The sequence below is a fragment of the Pelecanus crispus genome, chromosome Z, assembly GCF_030463565.1.
Source record: "Pelecanus crispus isolate bPelCri1 chromosome Z, bPelCri1.pri, whole genome shotgun sequence".
Lineage (NCBI taxonomy): Eukaryota > Metazoa > Chordata > Aves > Pelecaniformes > Pelecanidae > Pelecanus > Pelecanus crispus.
Window position 1 is genome coordinate 47,674,829 of NC_134676.1, and position 15,231 is coordinate 47,690,059.

At 36.4% G+C, this 15,231-nt stretch overlaps 1 protein-coding gene across 1 annotated transcript in view; it reads right to left on the reverse strand.

Annotated features, from left to right (window-relative positions):
- Window positions 1-242: 242 nt before the first annotated feature.
- Window positions 243-15,231, reverse strand: part of CNTNAP4 (contactin associated protein family member 4) — a 262,662-nt gene continuing 247,673 nt past the window's right edge. Inside the window, exons 20-25 of the mRNA XM_075725822.1 lie at window positions 15,119-15,183; window positions 13,786-13,953; window positions 12,667-12,754; window positions 5,064-5,282; window positions 4,621-4,692; window positions 243-436 (exon numbers count right to left, since the gene is read on the reverse strand). Of these exons, the coding sequence (XP_075581937.1) occupies window positions 243-436; window positions 4,621-4,692; window positions 5,064-5,282; window positions 12,667-12,754; window positions 13,786-13,953; window positions 15,119-15,183 (806 nt within the window). The remainder of the gene's footprint in view (window positions 437-4,620; window positions 4,693-5,063; window positions 5,283-12,666; window positions 12,755-13,785; window positions 13,954-15,118; window positions 15,184-15,231) is intronic.

Here is a 15,231-nt window from a genome sequence, read left to right on the forward strand (position 1 = left end):
GTTACAATATCTAATTCACTGTTACATAAAATGCATTTACGGTATAATAGCTAAGGAATACATGTAATTTAAAGAGGCCCCCTATAGCAATCACTGAGACTGAACATATGCAGTATAATAAGTCTCAAATCTGTTGCATTTACTGTAGAGTGCAAGAGCTTTTTCTGTCCATTGAGAGCCCCTGGCTTAGCAAGAAAGTCAGACTGTCACATTATTATATTAAATTAAATCACGAATGCCAATCAGAAGAAGTATTCCTTTTGATTTTCATTGGCTGTGTTTTGCATGCTGAGCTCACTTTTCAGTGCAGATTGAGCACCATCTTCATTTTCAGATACCTTTGCCTCATTTTTTGAGTATATGCCTTTTTTTTTATAAATGTGTATGGCTATGGCAGTGATGCAAAGTAGGATGAATATCACGACTGCTATCACACCTAGGAGAAAAGAGAAAAAAGTCAAGAGAAAGGATAGCTAAATAATAACTCATGGTCCAGAGAATAAGACAAAGAACAAATGACTCCATCACATAATGGAGGGGATTGCAGGGAAGACCAAGAAATAAGAAGCTGTAGCTGTTTTCAAACCAGAAACAGCATTGTAGTATAATCTTCATGGTGATTGTTCTGAAATTTTGCACACTACTAATAGCGCAACCAAATTCCACAGAATACTATAACTTTTGAAACTTTTGAATGGAAGACCTGTAGGAGCCTTAGGGTACTGTAGATAAGAGTGTGTCTTTTCCTCCTTCACCTTTAGCCCCTAGCTCTCTGCCAGGCTGGGAACTCAAGGCACTGCAGATTTGAGGAGCTATTCTTCAGGGACTTTCCTGCCAGACAATGGGGTGGCACAAAGGGCACTACTATGACTTTCTCCTTTTCCCCAACTCCTATGAGTGCTGGACAAAGTACTCTTCCTTTCCTCAGTCACTCACATTGCTCAGGACCCTTTCTTATGCCACATGCCATCAGGAGGGAAGGGAACACATGTCCCATCATCAACTTTCTCCTGCCAATCAGCTCACCCCTCAGGTCTGGAGAAGGAATCTGGAGAGCAGAGGCAGAGCAGAACAGGTTGAGGACAAAGATACCAATGTGGAATTGTGAACCAGGCCCTCTATCAGCTCTGCCTGTCTACACTACAAAGTCCAAGCCTCAGACCCTTTGCAGTAAAGTTGCTGTACAGAATTAGTCCCATTCATATCCTGTACTCCACACAAATTAGTTTACACCACAGATCACTGGTTCTGACTGAAAAATGAGAATTTTTAAAAGAAAAAGTAAAACAGTTCATCATAGGGACTCCAGTGGAAATTGGCCAGTTTTTATAGCCATTTATTGTCAGGGAAAATGGGATAGAAATTCTAATGTTTATTGTGCCTCATGGAAGAAAATCCCAACTTCATTTGACTGCCTTTGGTACAGCATAATGGGATGAATTGGTTTTCATAATCTACATTAACTAGGGCTCACATTTCTGTAGCTGCATTATTGTAATGAATAGATACTGGTTAAAATACTAAAATACTAAAATCAAGGCTCACTTCATGTTCAGGGTGAAATAACATAGATTTGACTCCTTTCTCTTCCCTTCAGGTTTATGACACTTATTCTGATACCCTAAGTGTGTTTTTGCTTTGCATAGCTACATGACCTTGGGTTCATAAGTAAACAAGGTCCCTGCCTACACAGATGGTAGTGAGCAAGCTTCCTTTCCCAACAGCTTTAACAGCCCCATCTGGTAAGGTAAAATCAGCATCAGTACAGCCACCTGCATTACGGTCTTGTAGCTGATCAGTTAGAAAGCAAAGGGGCAGGAGAGTAAGCTTTATATAGGTGACTCATCAGGTACCATATGTGCCACATACCTAACACATAAGAGACTAAATGGAATGGGCACTTAGTTTTAAAGATGACTATTTAAGATTTATTGAACTGTTACCAGGGCATGCTGCTCCTAGCACAGCAGATTAGGAACAGTAAGGAAAGAGATACTTCTCACAGAAATAAGCATGACCTTACAGACTTCCAGCCCATTTCTCTTCCTCATTTATCCTCTCATGATGGTCTCAGGCCCTCATGTTCATGAGTCAGAGGTTGGGCAGGAGAGGAATTTGAGGAGAAATGAAACAGAAGGGAAGGAGAAAGTGCTTGTCAAAGCAGCAGGAAGCAAGACTAGGCTGTAGGGACGAAAAAAAGCACTAAAAAGTCTAGGAAACCGTTGTAATGCAGCTGTACTAGATGAAGGAACAATCTGCTGCATAACTTGGCCACTACTGTAAGAAAAATAAAAATACATAGTCCCTTAGCACTGTAAATAAAAACAGACCATCCAAAATTCAGCACTTGTCATTTTTTTTCATTCTCTAATATAAGCAACCATCCTTTGTGGTAGGAATATAAACTTTTTTGTGTGCAATCTTCTTCTCTGGAGTAGATTCTATAATCTGAGTAAATCTTGGGTTTTTTAGACTAAATAGAACAGTCATTCTTTTGTTTCACAGTAACAGTACCTGTGGCCTGTAAAGGCTTATCTATAAAATTGCCTTGTCTGAGGTAGCTGAATTGGTAAAATTCTCAGATACTTATTTAAGGGTACTTACATTAGACTTTTACTGACTGTTGCACAGCTTGCTTTATTTTGACTTTTAAACAATCATAGTTAAGCATTAGAAAAATTGTGAGTGCATATTCCCAAATGTATTTCATAACAATAAAATTGTGAGGTTATTATCTGAAGACTGTAACTATCGTAGCTTGAAGTTCAAAAATGACTTTATTGTTAGTACACTTAAAAATCCCCAACACTAAATTACCTAGTACATAAAATGATCTTTACTTACAGATATTTATGTAAAACAATAATCTTTTGAAAGAGCAAAGTAATTTTTGACAAATTTAGACATGTAGAATTCAGAAACCATATTTTAAAATTCTGACCTCACTGAATTTAGTGGTAAAATTCTCAAAGTTTATGTGTAAAAAAATATACAGACATAAGTATCACTGTACAGACAAGGAAGCTTCTAGGTTTTATGACCTCTTATTTTAGTATCTTTAGCACTACCATGTTAAAGGTCACTGACCATGCAGTGTGCTGTTAACAGGCACTGACAGTAGCAGGTAGCACTATTTAAAAGGCAGACACACAGGTGACTGCAGGTTAACTCCACCTTCCATAGACCCAAATGCTTTTATCCTCAGTGAGAAGCCTTGGCAGCTTTATTCTGCTAAATCCCACTATGTCATTTGTCTGCTGAGGCTTTTAAAACCCTTAGAAAGGAAACCTATTCAGAATTTAAAAGATGGAGGGAATGACCTTTCCCTCCCCCTGCCCTCTTTCTGTTGAAGTAACTAATGGAAATTGAAACAGTGAATTATACTGTGAAAATACCACCTTCATGAGTGAAAACAAGTTTCCTCCCCTCAGTCCTCCCAAGAGAATAAATACCACCAGAAACTCTCACAGTGGAGGATTGGCACAAGACACAATACTATTCCTTGAAAGAAAAAAAAATGAACTGACAGAGCCATACATTTGCTCCAATAATGGTGACAGGAATTGAAATTCTCCTAAGGGTCCCCAATCCCAAACTCCCCTTATTAAGGCTCACTTGAGTATTCTTTATTCCTGCTAAACAGACAGAACTGGTAGGCTTCCCTGCTACAATAGAGATGTATCTTGGCTTAAGGATGGTCAGTCAGAACAACACAGTAATGGAATCTGCATATCCTTATTATCAGTCCTGTACTTTAAGCACAAGTTGTCTGTCCTAAGCTTTATAGCATATTTGTTCTGATAGGCATAAAAAGTAAAGGGAGTGTCAACATGTTCACTTCAGGAGCAACTGAGTTGTACATGGTTCTCCCTCTATTCCTCTGATAAAGACAAGTGTTTTAAAAAAAGTTTGTGGATGATCATTTGTAGTTCTATTTCAGTTGATAAAAGTAGCCAAAAGAAATAGTATGAAAATGGAGGAGAACTGGTATTTCAAACCAACAGTAATTATTTTTTATTATTATTCTAACATGTATTTTATTTTTAAGCTGTTAATCAATGCAAGTGATAGTTTGTCCAAGAGTATATTGCTTTCCCAATGTGGAACCAGAATTACACTTACCTCAGTCTGTCAAAGGATTAATTCAAGTAGTGTTAGACTCCATTTTCTCAAGAAAAATCTGTGTTGCTTAGATCTATTAAAGAAAATTTTGAACTTGACTGCGTAGCAAAATGTAATTTTTTGGCATAGTCAAGGAGCAAAGATTGTTCTTTCTTAAACATCTGCCATTTGTCACAACATATCCAAGTGTTTTTTAAAGTTGCAGACAATAGCATTAGGCACATTGGAATCCTGTTCTTAGTATCTTGTGTTTCAGCAGAATGTTCCAATGTATAAAACACTGATGGCATTAAATGTATGTAATAAGAAAATATGAGACCTATGGATTGAATTTTAAAACAATACTTGATTTTTGTCTGTCTACCACTTGTAATAAAATGAAGCCTTTTTACTAGTTTCTTTATGCACACAGAACTAAACTGACTTCACTTCAGCATTGAAAGACTCACAGTAATTAGGAAAAAAAGGTTCCCGTGGAGTTGTTATAGACTCTATTACCTCCAATAATTGCAGAGTCACTTCTGATTGCATTAGCTAAGGGCTCTCCCTCATCTATTGGTCCAGAGTGATCTGCAGCAGAAAAAAAAGAAAGAGACAGACAAATAGAAGAAAGGTTTTCAAGAAATTCTCACATGGTTGCAGGTCATGTACTGTATGGTACAGTGGCAGTAGTGTGAGTCCGTAAGCATGTAAAGAACAACAGTAGTGTAGATGATACTTTGCAGAGATAAAGAGAAAAATGTAAACATTCAGAGGAAAAAAGAAAGGCTAGAGAAAAGGAAGTAGGTATATATAAAAGAGAATTATTTTTCAAACTACTCCTGAGACATTAACCCACATGGGGGGAAAAAAAACCCAAACCAACCAGTTGTGATTCAGGTCATGAACACTCTATGTAGATTTTGCTACAGAGATCAGAACAAGTGATAACCATATGCTACCTGCAAATGAATGGGTTGTTTCACTTGATGTTGAGTCAGCTCCAGTTAAAGTACCACAGTTGGATTCAGTGAAGCGTCCCTTCACAATGACGGGGGCTGAGCTGCTGTGGTGCAGTGCAGCCTTCAAAGGAGCAATGTGGTTGAACTGCACTGAAGAGAAACATCCAATAAACCCCTGAGAGTTTGCCTTCATAGTCTCCTCATCTACGTCGCTGCTTTCTGTTAATCAAAAGCAACAGAACACAATTAATCGTAGTGCAAATGTACAAAATAAAGCGACAGAAGAATAAATGAATAATTAACCTGTGTTCCTCTGAGTATATTTGAATTACAGCAACATATGTAGATTCACTGAATCCTTTTCTTGTCTGTCTTTAATGAAAAGACAGACAGATACATTCAACCCTTTGTTTTTTAACAGATGACAGCTGCTAGTCTGCTGAGGAAAATGCTTTTAACTTACTATAACAAGTTCCAAAGCAAAAAGATTCAAATGTACCTAAAATATTTAAATTAAAATGCAACACTTTTTCACTCTGCAAAAAGATAAGGATGAAGCTTGCCTTCATGAAAAATACATATTTTATTAGATTTCTTTTCATAAATATGTACTTTATTGGATCGTATTCTTTCCACAGATTCATATATCTACTCCATCCCCTCACCATCAAGTCTGTCAAAATAAAAACTCTCTGAAGACCTTAGATCCTGGAAATCCATCATGATATTTTTTGTGAATTTCTAAAAAATGAATGTTGTTCCAATTTACTGTACGTTTTATGATACCATTCTCTTTCCCACTGGGGGGGGAAGGACTCCCCTTCCCCCCCCCCTCCCTTATTCTCCAGAGCTGCCTTTCTGAATGCATGTATTCTGTCAGAACTCTCTATTCACCAGCTAATTCTCACTAATGCACTACTTCAGAAATGGAAAATAGTTTATTTACTCTGACACTTCTAATTTAAGCAAAAACTCTGGAAGTACTAATTATCCAAAGAAGACTCTTAACGGAAATAAGTTTTCAAGTTTTGTGCAAATAAAATGGGAATTTCATCTCATTCATTTCTACTTCCAGCTTATCCTAGAACCCATGAATGAACTTGCAATTTTTACAATAGCTACCATAACAATTTTAAATGCCAATGTACAATGCACTCCTCAATACAATTAGGTTAATAGTGAAAATTGGGCTCATATGTTTTGGTAGAATATTGCAAAATAACACAGCATCATTTTCCTCAACTACTCTCTGCTTATTGCAATGATGATGTATTATTAGATAGATGGACGTCAGCCAAGAGTCTGCTCAGGGACACTGATGGATTACATAAAATGTGGGATGTTTAGCTGCATCCTTTCTCTCTGTAGCATACGCTGCTTCTGATGATTGCCTCATTGCACTGAAGGATCTGCTAGATCTGGATATCTTAAGAAAAAGACTAACCTGAGGTGGTAAGAAAAAAAAGTACAAAACCCCTTGTGATTAAAGTATATATCCCTAGCTATAAGTAGGATCAAAAACCTCAAGACTGAAGAGTTTTCTATTATTTTCTACTTTCCTACAAACCATTTTGTAAACATCAAATATGTATAATGATGTATAATGAAAATAAATTAGGTATTTAAAATCCTTACAGTTCACTAGACTCATTAATTAGAAAATCCTGCTGGGATAAAGTAAAACTTTTTACTAGATCAGAAAATCTTGCTGGTAAAAGTAATAAGGTTTAAGGAAGACAATCCCTCCTCTATTTTAGTGCCTAAGTTGAATTTAACTGACTAAAAATGACAGACAGACAGACACACACAAGTTGTTTATTGGAGACTGTATTTTATCGTACACAGCAGCTATGCACCCTTAAGTATCTTTATAGCAATTCATTTGCTAAGTGTACTCAAATTTTTTCAGCAAAGACAAAATTACTCCACCTACATTGCCTTTTTCAGAACAAAGCCCAAAAGCAAAACACAGACTCAATAACCATCTCTCTTGAATTCTATTTCAACCATCTTTCCTCTGTGAAGTAATACTGAAAGCCAGCAGATATCCGGTTCCTAGCAGAACATTTTAAGATAAGAACTATGCAATCACAAGACTAGCTTTACCTTTCTGCTTTTATAATGGTAAAGATTTCAAAATTTTTCATGTTCCTGTACAATCTAGTCCTGTCTTAAAATTAGACAAGTCCATAATACATTGGGTGAACTATTGGCTGGCAGGTTGGGCTCAAAGTGTTATAGTAAATGGGGTTGCATCAGGCTGGTGGCCAGTCACCAGTGTGGTTTCCAAAGGCGCAGTTTTAGGGCTAGTGCTCTTTAAAGTTTTAATAAATAATCTGGATACAGAAGTCAGATGTATATTAAGTAAGTTTGCTGATGATAGTAAATTAGGAGGAACTATTGACTCCCTTGACGGCAGAGACAGTGATAGGACATGAGGAAATGGAATGAAGTTGCATCAGGGGAAGTTCAGACTGGACATTAGGGAAAGGTCCTTCACTGAGAGTGTGGGCTGTCACTGGGACAGGCTCCTCAGGGAAGTGGTCATAGAATTATAGAATCGTTTAGGTTGGAAAAGACCTTTAAGATCATCCAGTCCAAACATTAACCTACACTACAAAGTCCACACTAAACCAATCAAGGGTAGACTACACTAAACCATGTCCCAAAGTGACACATCTACCCGTTTATTGAACACTTCCAGGAATGGTGACTCCACCACCTCTCTGGGCAGCATGTTCCAATGATTGACTACCCTTTCCATGAAGAAATTTTTCCTAATTTCCAACCTAAACCTCCCTTGGCACAGCTTGAGCCCATTTCCTCTCGTCCTATCACTAACTACTTGGGAGAAGAGACCAACACCCACCTCACTACAACCTCCTTTCAGGGAGTTGTGGAGAGCAATAAGGTCTCCCCTCAGCCTCCTCTTCTCCAGACTAAACAATGTCAGTTCCCACAGCTGCTCCTCATAAGGCCTGTGCTCCAGAGGTTAACAGCTCTCACTAAAGAAAAATGTCATCCACAGCTCCCCACCCTCACCTTGAGCAAGGCTAGGAAATTTTGTCCTGGGCAAATGTGGCTTTACTCAGTGGAAGTAAATTACTTCCTCACTGGGCTGCTGTAAAAAGAGAGTTATCTACAGCCTTCTTACAGTGTGGGGTGCTTTGAGAGACAGTATCTTACAAGGAAAACAAAAACAAAGGAGCACTTTGGCTTGTATCCTGTGAACTCTGTGGCTTAGCGTGCTGCTTCTCTTTTCCTTCACAACTTAACCTTCATATATTTTGCTGAGTCCCAATACCACATAGCTCCCTGACTATTTTGTCACAATGTTGCATAACATAAATTCAGAATTCTTTAAATTAGAAGGTTTAGGTTCTGGGAAGTGAGGGAGAACGGTGATTTTTTTTTTTTTTTTTCCCCCTGGGAATTCAAAACTAGTTCAGCAGCTAACTCTCAGATTTGCTTTCAACAAAAAACTGAGCTATGCACAACTTCAGAAATGCTCAGACAAGTACTTCTCCAACTGAACATAATTCTTAGTAAATCCATAGCTTTCTGGTCTACTTTAAAATTTGTGGGTTTTTCCTGAACAACATTGCAAAGTACAATAAATACATGATTTCATATTTTGTTACTCCTTCTTCCGTTTAGAACTCTTAATTGCAGAAGACACTCATTACTTTTTTCTACTGCCTTCACAATGTCTCCTTCCATTTCTAGCCATGACTTCAAAGGAATAATGACCCAAAGCAGTCACATTTATAAAAGAAACAGCAGGTCTTCATTACCATCTCTCCTTTGAAAGGGAGAGAAGTATAACACATGTTTTCTTCAGGATAGATTCTGTAAACTGAAACAAATTGGGCTGAGCGCCACCACAAATCATTGTAACTCCATGATTCACAGTACTGTAATGATGCAAAGCCGCTGTATAACTGAAGAAATTCCCACCTCTGAACTTTCATAACAATGTGGTTTCTTTGGAAGAGACAACATTGGTCCTGATAAAAGAGGTTATTTGCCTAAAAATGTGCATTTTATTACATTGCATCAAATACATTTTTAAGTAAATTGGTGCAAACTTTGATATGGAATTTCATAATGAAGATAACAAAACCTTTAGTTCTGTACTGGTCATTACAGTATTACCCTTATGTGAGTGTGACTACAATAGACTACTAAACTTCAAAAAGTTATAAATTCCTGATTCAGTATTATCATCGATTTGTGGGGTTTTGAAATATTTTAAATAATTTTCTTCTAGTAGTTCATATTACAGCTAATATTGCTTTAAAGTTATGTTTAAACAATCATTCTCTTTTCCATTCTCTGTGCATATCTACATATCAGTTCTTTTCTGGACTGTGAGTTCTATACAGAAAATTTACATTTCAAAAGTAAAATACATTTCAAAAGTAAAATACATTTCAAAATTAAAATACATTTCTGTTTGTGTTAGAGGACCTTAGTTACTCTTCCAGTAAGAAAACAGATCAGCTACACTGAGACTCTTGAAAACCACAACCATCTATTTGATGAATAAAGAATTAGCTGGATGGCCTTATACAAATAGTTGCATGAAATTCATCAATGTCTAAATTGAAATAAGTAAACAAGTGGTGTCCCTCAAGGGTCCACATTGGGACCAGTACTGTTCAATATCTCTGTTAATGACAAAGACAGTAGGGTTGAGTGCACCCTCAGCAAGTTTGTGGATGACACTAGGCTGAGAGGTGGTTGATTCACTAGAGGGAAGGGATGTCATCCAGAGGGACCTTTGCAGGCTTGATGAGCAGGCCGATGTGAATGTCATGAAGTTCAACAAGGCCAAGTGCAAAGTCCTGCACCTGGATGAGGGCAATCCCCTATATCAATACAGGCTGGGGGTTGAATGGATTGAGAGCAGTCCTGCAGGGAAGGACTTGGGGATGGTGGTGGGTGAAAAATTGTATATGAGCTGGCAATGTGTGCTTGCAGCCCAGAAAGCCAATCGTATCCTGCGCTGCAGAAAAAGAAGCGTGGCTAGCACATTGAGGGAGGTGATTCTCCCCCTCTACTCCACTCTCATGAGACCCCACCTGGAGTACTGCATCCAGCTCTGGGGGTTCCCAGCAAAAGACAGACCTGAACCTGTTAGAGCAGGTCTAGAGGAGGGCCACAAACATGGTCAGAGGGCTGGAAGGCTTCTCCAGGCTGAGGGAGTTGAGGTTATTCTGCCTGGAGAACAAAAGGCTCTGGGGAGACCATATTGCAACCTTTCAATATAAAAAGGCAGCTTGTAAGAGAAATGGGTCTGTATGACAGGACAAGGGGTAACAGTTTTAAACTGAAGGAGAGTATATTTAGATCAGATATAAGGAAATTTTTTTTTTTTTTTTTTAATGATGAGTGGTGAGACACTGGAACAGGTTGCCCTGAGAAGTTATGGATGCCCCATGATTAGAAATGTTCAAGATCAGGCTGGACGAGGCTTGGAACAATCTGATCTAGTGAAAGATGTCCCTGCCCATAGCATGGGGGTTGGAACTACATCGTCTCTTAAGGTCCCTTCCAACACAAACCATTCTGTGATTCTATGATCTTATACATCAGCCTATTAAATTAATTACTTGAAATATCACATTCAAATCTCTCTCAATTAATCAATAAATCACCTTGCATATCTACTTTCCTAAACAATGATAGGTCAAAAATCATCTTAATTATGCTTGTCTGTTTTGAAATTGAACTGAAGACTTCATGAAGTACTTTTTTCTAGCCAAGATTACATGTAGGAGAGGATATATTTGGAACTGATTTTTGTGCGTATGTGTGCGTATGCACACATATGTGTGACAGAAAGAGTTAAGCTCTAATTTTTACTCAGAATAGAGTAGAAAACTAATTTCATACCCATTTTGTTTTGGGATTTACATTATTTGAATGTAGACAGGGGTCAGACAAAAACTGGTGGAGACTTACTGCCTCCCACCCAGTGGCATATAATGCTTTTCTTGTTAGTAGGAGATTCTTTGGGAAAACATAATAGTGTTTTCTAACTTCATAGCCAGGACAGTATTTCTGGGTCTGTTACAATGGCAGAAACATTGATTTACCAAAGCTGTTGTGTTATTCCCAAAGGCACTATACAAAAAGTAGTAGATATATGGATCCTGGAAGGGCACCTCACATACATAGTAATAAAATTCCTCTAAACCACATACAACTGAATGTGAAGAAAACACTTCTTTGATCTTATGGTTTAGGGTAGGTATTATATAAAACATGTAAATAGCTCCTAGCCTGGGGGAACAAGATAAAGTAATATATCGTCTATACTAAATTGAGGTGAAAACTCGATTTTTTCTATGTCACATATCACAGTCTTCTGAATGTATTTCTACAAAAACCCTTTGTTAACACTTTAGCTTACTTAAAGAGATTTTTAAAGAATGGGAAACCATCACTCCTCTGCAGGCAGTTTACTGGCTAAATGTTCAAGCACCAAAGAGTTAGAGAGGGAGGCAGTTCATTTCCCAGATCTTGTTTTGGAACATGGTTCATAATTTCCATTAAAAATTATTTTTGTTAAAAATAAACAGAATTGCTTTTGGTCATGGTGTTAATCTCTGTGCCACCTGAAATGATAAACTTTAAGATCTAAAAACTTATATATAATCTTTTCCAGTGATCCATACTTTGGTAAACCTATTTATTCTACACTTAGCCCAGGACCACTTGTGGAAGGGTGAGAATATTGTCTAACTACAAAATGGTGAAAAGGTCAGTGTAACCTTAGTTACTATATATCACAAACTATACCAGCTCTGCTTTCATATTGTTGCGACAAAGAGTGCTATTAGAGGAAGAATGCACAAATGGACTTTTACTTGATGTGGGAATATAGCAACACAGACTTTAAATAACTTTAGAGGAAAGAGAAAAATCCTTTAACTTTTCACCAGCACCACATCTTCTTCTACTGTTGAGTTTTCCCAATATGATAAATATAAAAATAATAAGATCTTGAGAATTTTAGTTCAGGATATTTTATTTTAACAAAATTGACAAAATAATAATTGTAGATAGGTAAATTCTTTTTTGATCATTATTACAGAGAAAAAGACAGCTTTTGATGACTAATCGCTAGACAAAATAATTTGTCATAGCTTACCTTGTTTTTAAAAAGTAACTTCAACAAAATTTTTGCTTACATTACCTTATCCCTAACTCTTTATATCAAAATCTAATCACAGAAAGTTTTCAAATACAGTACATGATTAATAGTATTCTATGGTCTTTGTGTATGATTTCACAGTGATTTATTTTTTCGTTAGAGTAAAAACAAAGTGGTGTTTCATAACGCTTGATTACAGAATGAGAGAGAGAAGTGTGAAATTATTTTTAATGGAACACACTTGATCATTTTTCAGGAAGTACTTACCCATGATTATATTTTTATTTCAACAAGACTGAAGTTTCTACCTTGATTGTGACTCAGTGTCTAATTAAATCCAAGACAACAAATGTCTTTCAATGAGATTAGGGTTGCTATTTTTAATATGCCCTGATGATATTTTGACCTATGTTCTAGAAAATTCTGTGATGTTCCACTTACCTAAAATCTTGCCAAGTGTGAGAGACTTGATTGCATTGAATTCTGTGCCTGAAGACAGAATAAACTTCATTCTTTCATTCTGGTTAACCTGCAGAATGGTGTGGTGAAGAACAGAGTAGAATAATGGAAGAGATATTAGTCAAAGTTTGCAAAAAAGCAGGTAAGATCAAGGTTAAAAATAAAAGGAGCTGAGGGAAGCCTTTATTAGTTATAGCATAAAAACTAATCAGGAAATAGATGATCAGCTTCCTCAGATCACTGATAATAACTGTGATACTTCTTAAGCACCCGACTTAATAAGCCTTTATTTATCTCATTGATTTGGCTGATTCCTTCTTTTTCATCTGTGAGATGAATAAAAATGGTAAACCTTCAATAAAATGAAAAGGCTCTTTTCATTAAAAAAAGCATTCAACATTTAGTTCATAAAGATCAAATATTATACTATAAATGCTCTGCCCCCCAGGGTACCTCTAGAAATGCTTGCCTTCAAGCCTTGTAGCAATGCATTATTAAGCAAACACAGCTCTAGCCATGAAATACTAATTTGTAACATCAAGGTTTTTTAAGTTTTATTTAAAACAATTAAGACTTTTTTACATGCTAGTATCTACTATTAGAAAATCAAATATTTCTATTTTATCATCAAATTTCCACAAAATATAACAAAAATCTTTTCCTTAATTGTTAGATTCCTTTGATGTAAACGGACCAAAGCAAATTAGACAAATAGGCTGAAATTATTACCTAGATGGTAATATATTTGTGCTGTAGTTTGACATATAATTTGAAACAAAAACCCAAGCAAGACCCAAAACAAATGACAGCAGCCATACATATTTCACAAATTGTGAAAATGTAACCATCAAACAATTAATTGTTTTTTCATATAAAATGATGAGGAGGTACTGAACTTTTGAAATAAACTAAAACACCAAAGAGATTGTCTAATGTAGACTTTCACTGCGTACCATGAGTTTGATAACCTTTGCTTTATTTACTTGAGATATTAAAAGACAGTTTATTTGGGGGTAATTGCCTTGTTGTAACTATTTGCTTCATTTTGCTTTGGGTCTTCTACTTTTTTATGATAATTTTTTTTTTTTTTTTTGGTCTAACCTCTACAAAAAGCATTTCCTCCTCTCTGTTAATCTTCATGTGTTGCAGTTGTCCATCAGCCATGCTTTTGATATTGATGCTGAAAACATCAGGATCTTGATGGCTGTCTAGCTTGTACCTGATCTGTAAACTTCCTGCAGGGATAAGCAGAGCAAAAAGTATAGTACACTACATATACAACAGGCAGTGTAGGTCACATACAATGCCTCCTGCTTCACAGGTGCATTTGAAGAGCAAAACGAATGTTTGACTTATTTAAGGAATTAACTACAAGAAATTGACATGAGTAAGAAATAAAAGAAGGCAACAGGAAAATTAATAGAAATGTTCAAAGTAGGATGTAGTGGCAAAGATAGCCATAAACTATCACAAATCTGAATAATGAGCTAAAATTTTTGCAGAAATTTCAGTAAGTACTTTTATAATTCAGCTGAGAAAGACTTGGTCTGGTAGCTCATATCAATGTGACTTATCAAATAAAACTCAGTACCTTAAAATTACTGTAAATGAATAATGTTTACACTGTCCAGATCTGTAAACCTCTGACCAGTTGACAATTCAGTAGGATGCAGTTAATAACTTCTAGCTCACTTTCCATTTCTTGTTAATTCCCAGCATACTGTCTGTATGCATATAATCACACAGAGACTCTTTCACAACAGAACACAGAGGCAGCATGGTTTCTTTCTCAGAGATACCATCCCAGCTGTAGATAGACTACAAGTTTCTACTCATCCCTTGGAAAGCAAGGCCCAGGCCAGACCGAGGCCAGTCATGAGTAAAATGTATTCCACCTCACATGATGAGGAGGATACTACAGTTGTTCTACATCCAAATCTGTATCCGGGAAAGCACAGAACCTTCTTTAAGCACAGAACCACTGTGACTGCAAAGAGTCTTTGATAAACGCAAAGATTCAACTCAGTCTGTGGGGGTTTTTAATTAAAAAAAAAATCTAGATGTAGAAGACAAAAAAAAAAAAAGAAAGGTCCAACTAACATTTAATGTTCAATTTATACGAACACATCAGTTACGTTACGTGTATTTTCACTGGTGTATATGTGTGTTTTCATAGGTATATAGGTAGCTTATGAAATTAGTTAAATGTAATTACCTCTGATTAATTTGGAAAATGGATAATGCACTTTCAAAAAGGAGTGTATTTCATTATTTATCATGAGGATGGCAATTAGCACACCATGTGAGTACCAGACAGATAAGATACATTTTGAGTTTCATTTCAAAACTTTAAAAAAAAAATTTGAAATGTTTTATTGCATTTCTAAAGGATTTCCAGAAATAAGTATTTTTGCCAACATGATAAAAAGAAAACAGTAATAAAAGTTAAAGTTACAGTAGGAGGAATGTTTCTCATGTGGAAAGCATAGTTTGGTGCACCTGAAAAATAAACATACCATTTAAAGCAACAAAAGGACAATGATTAGG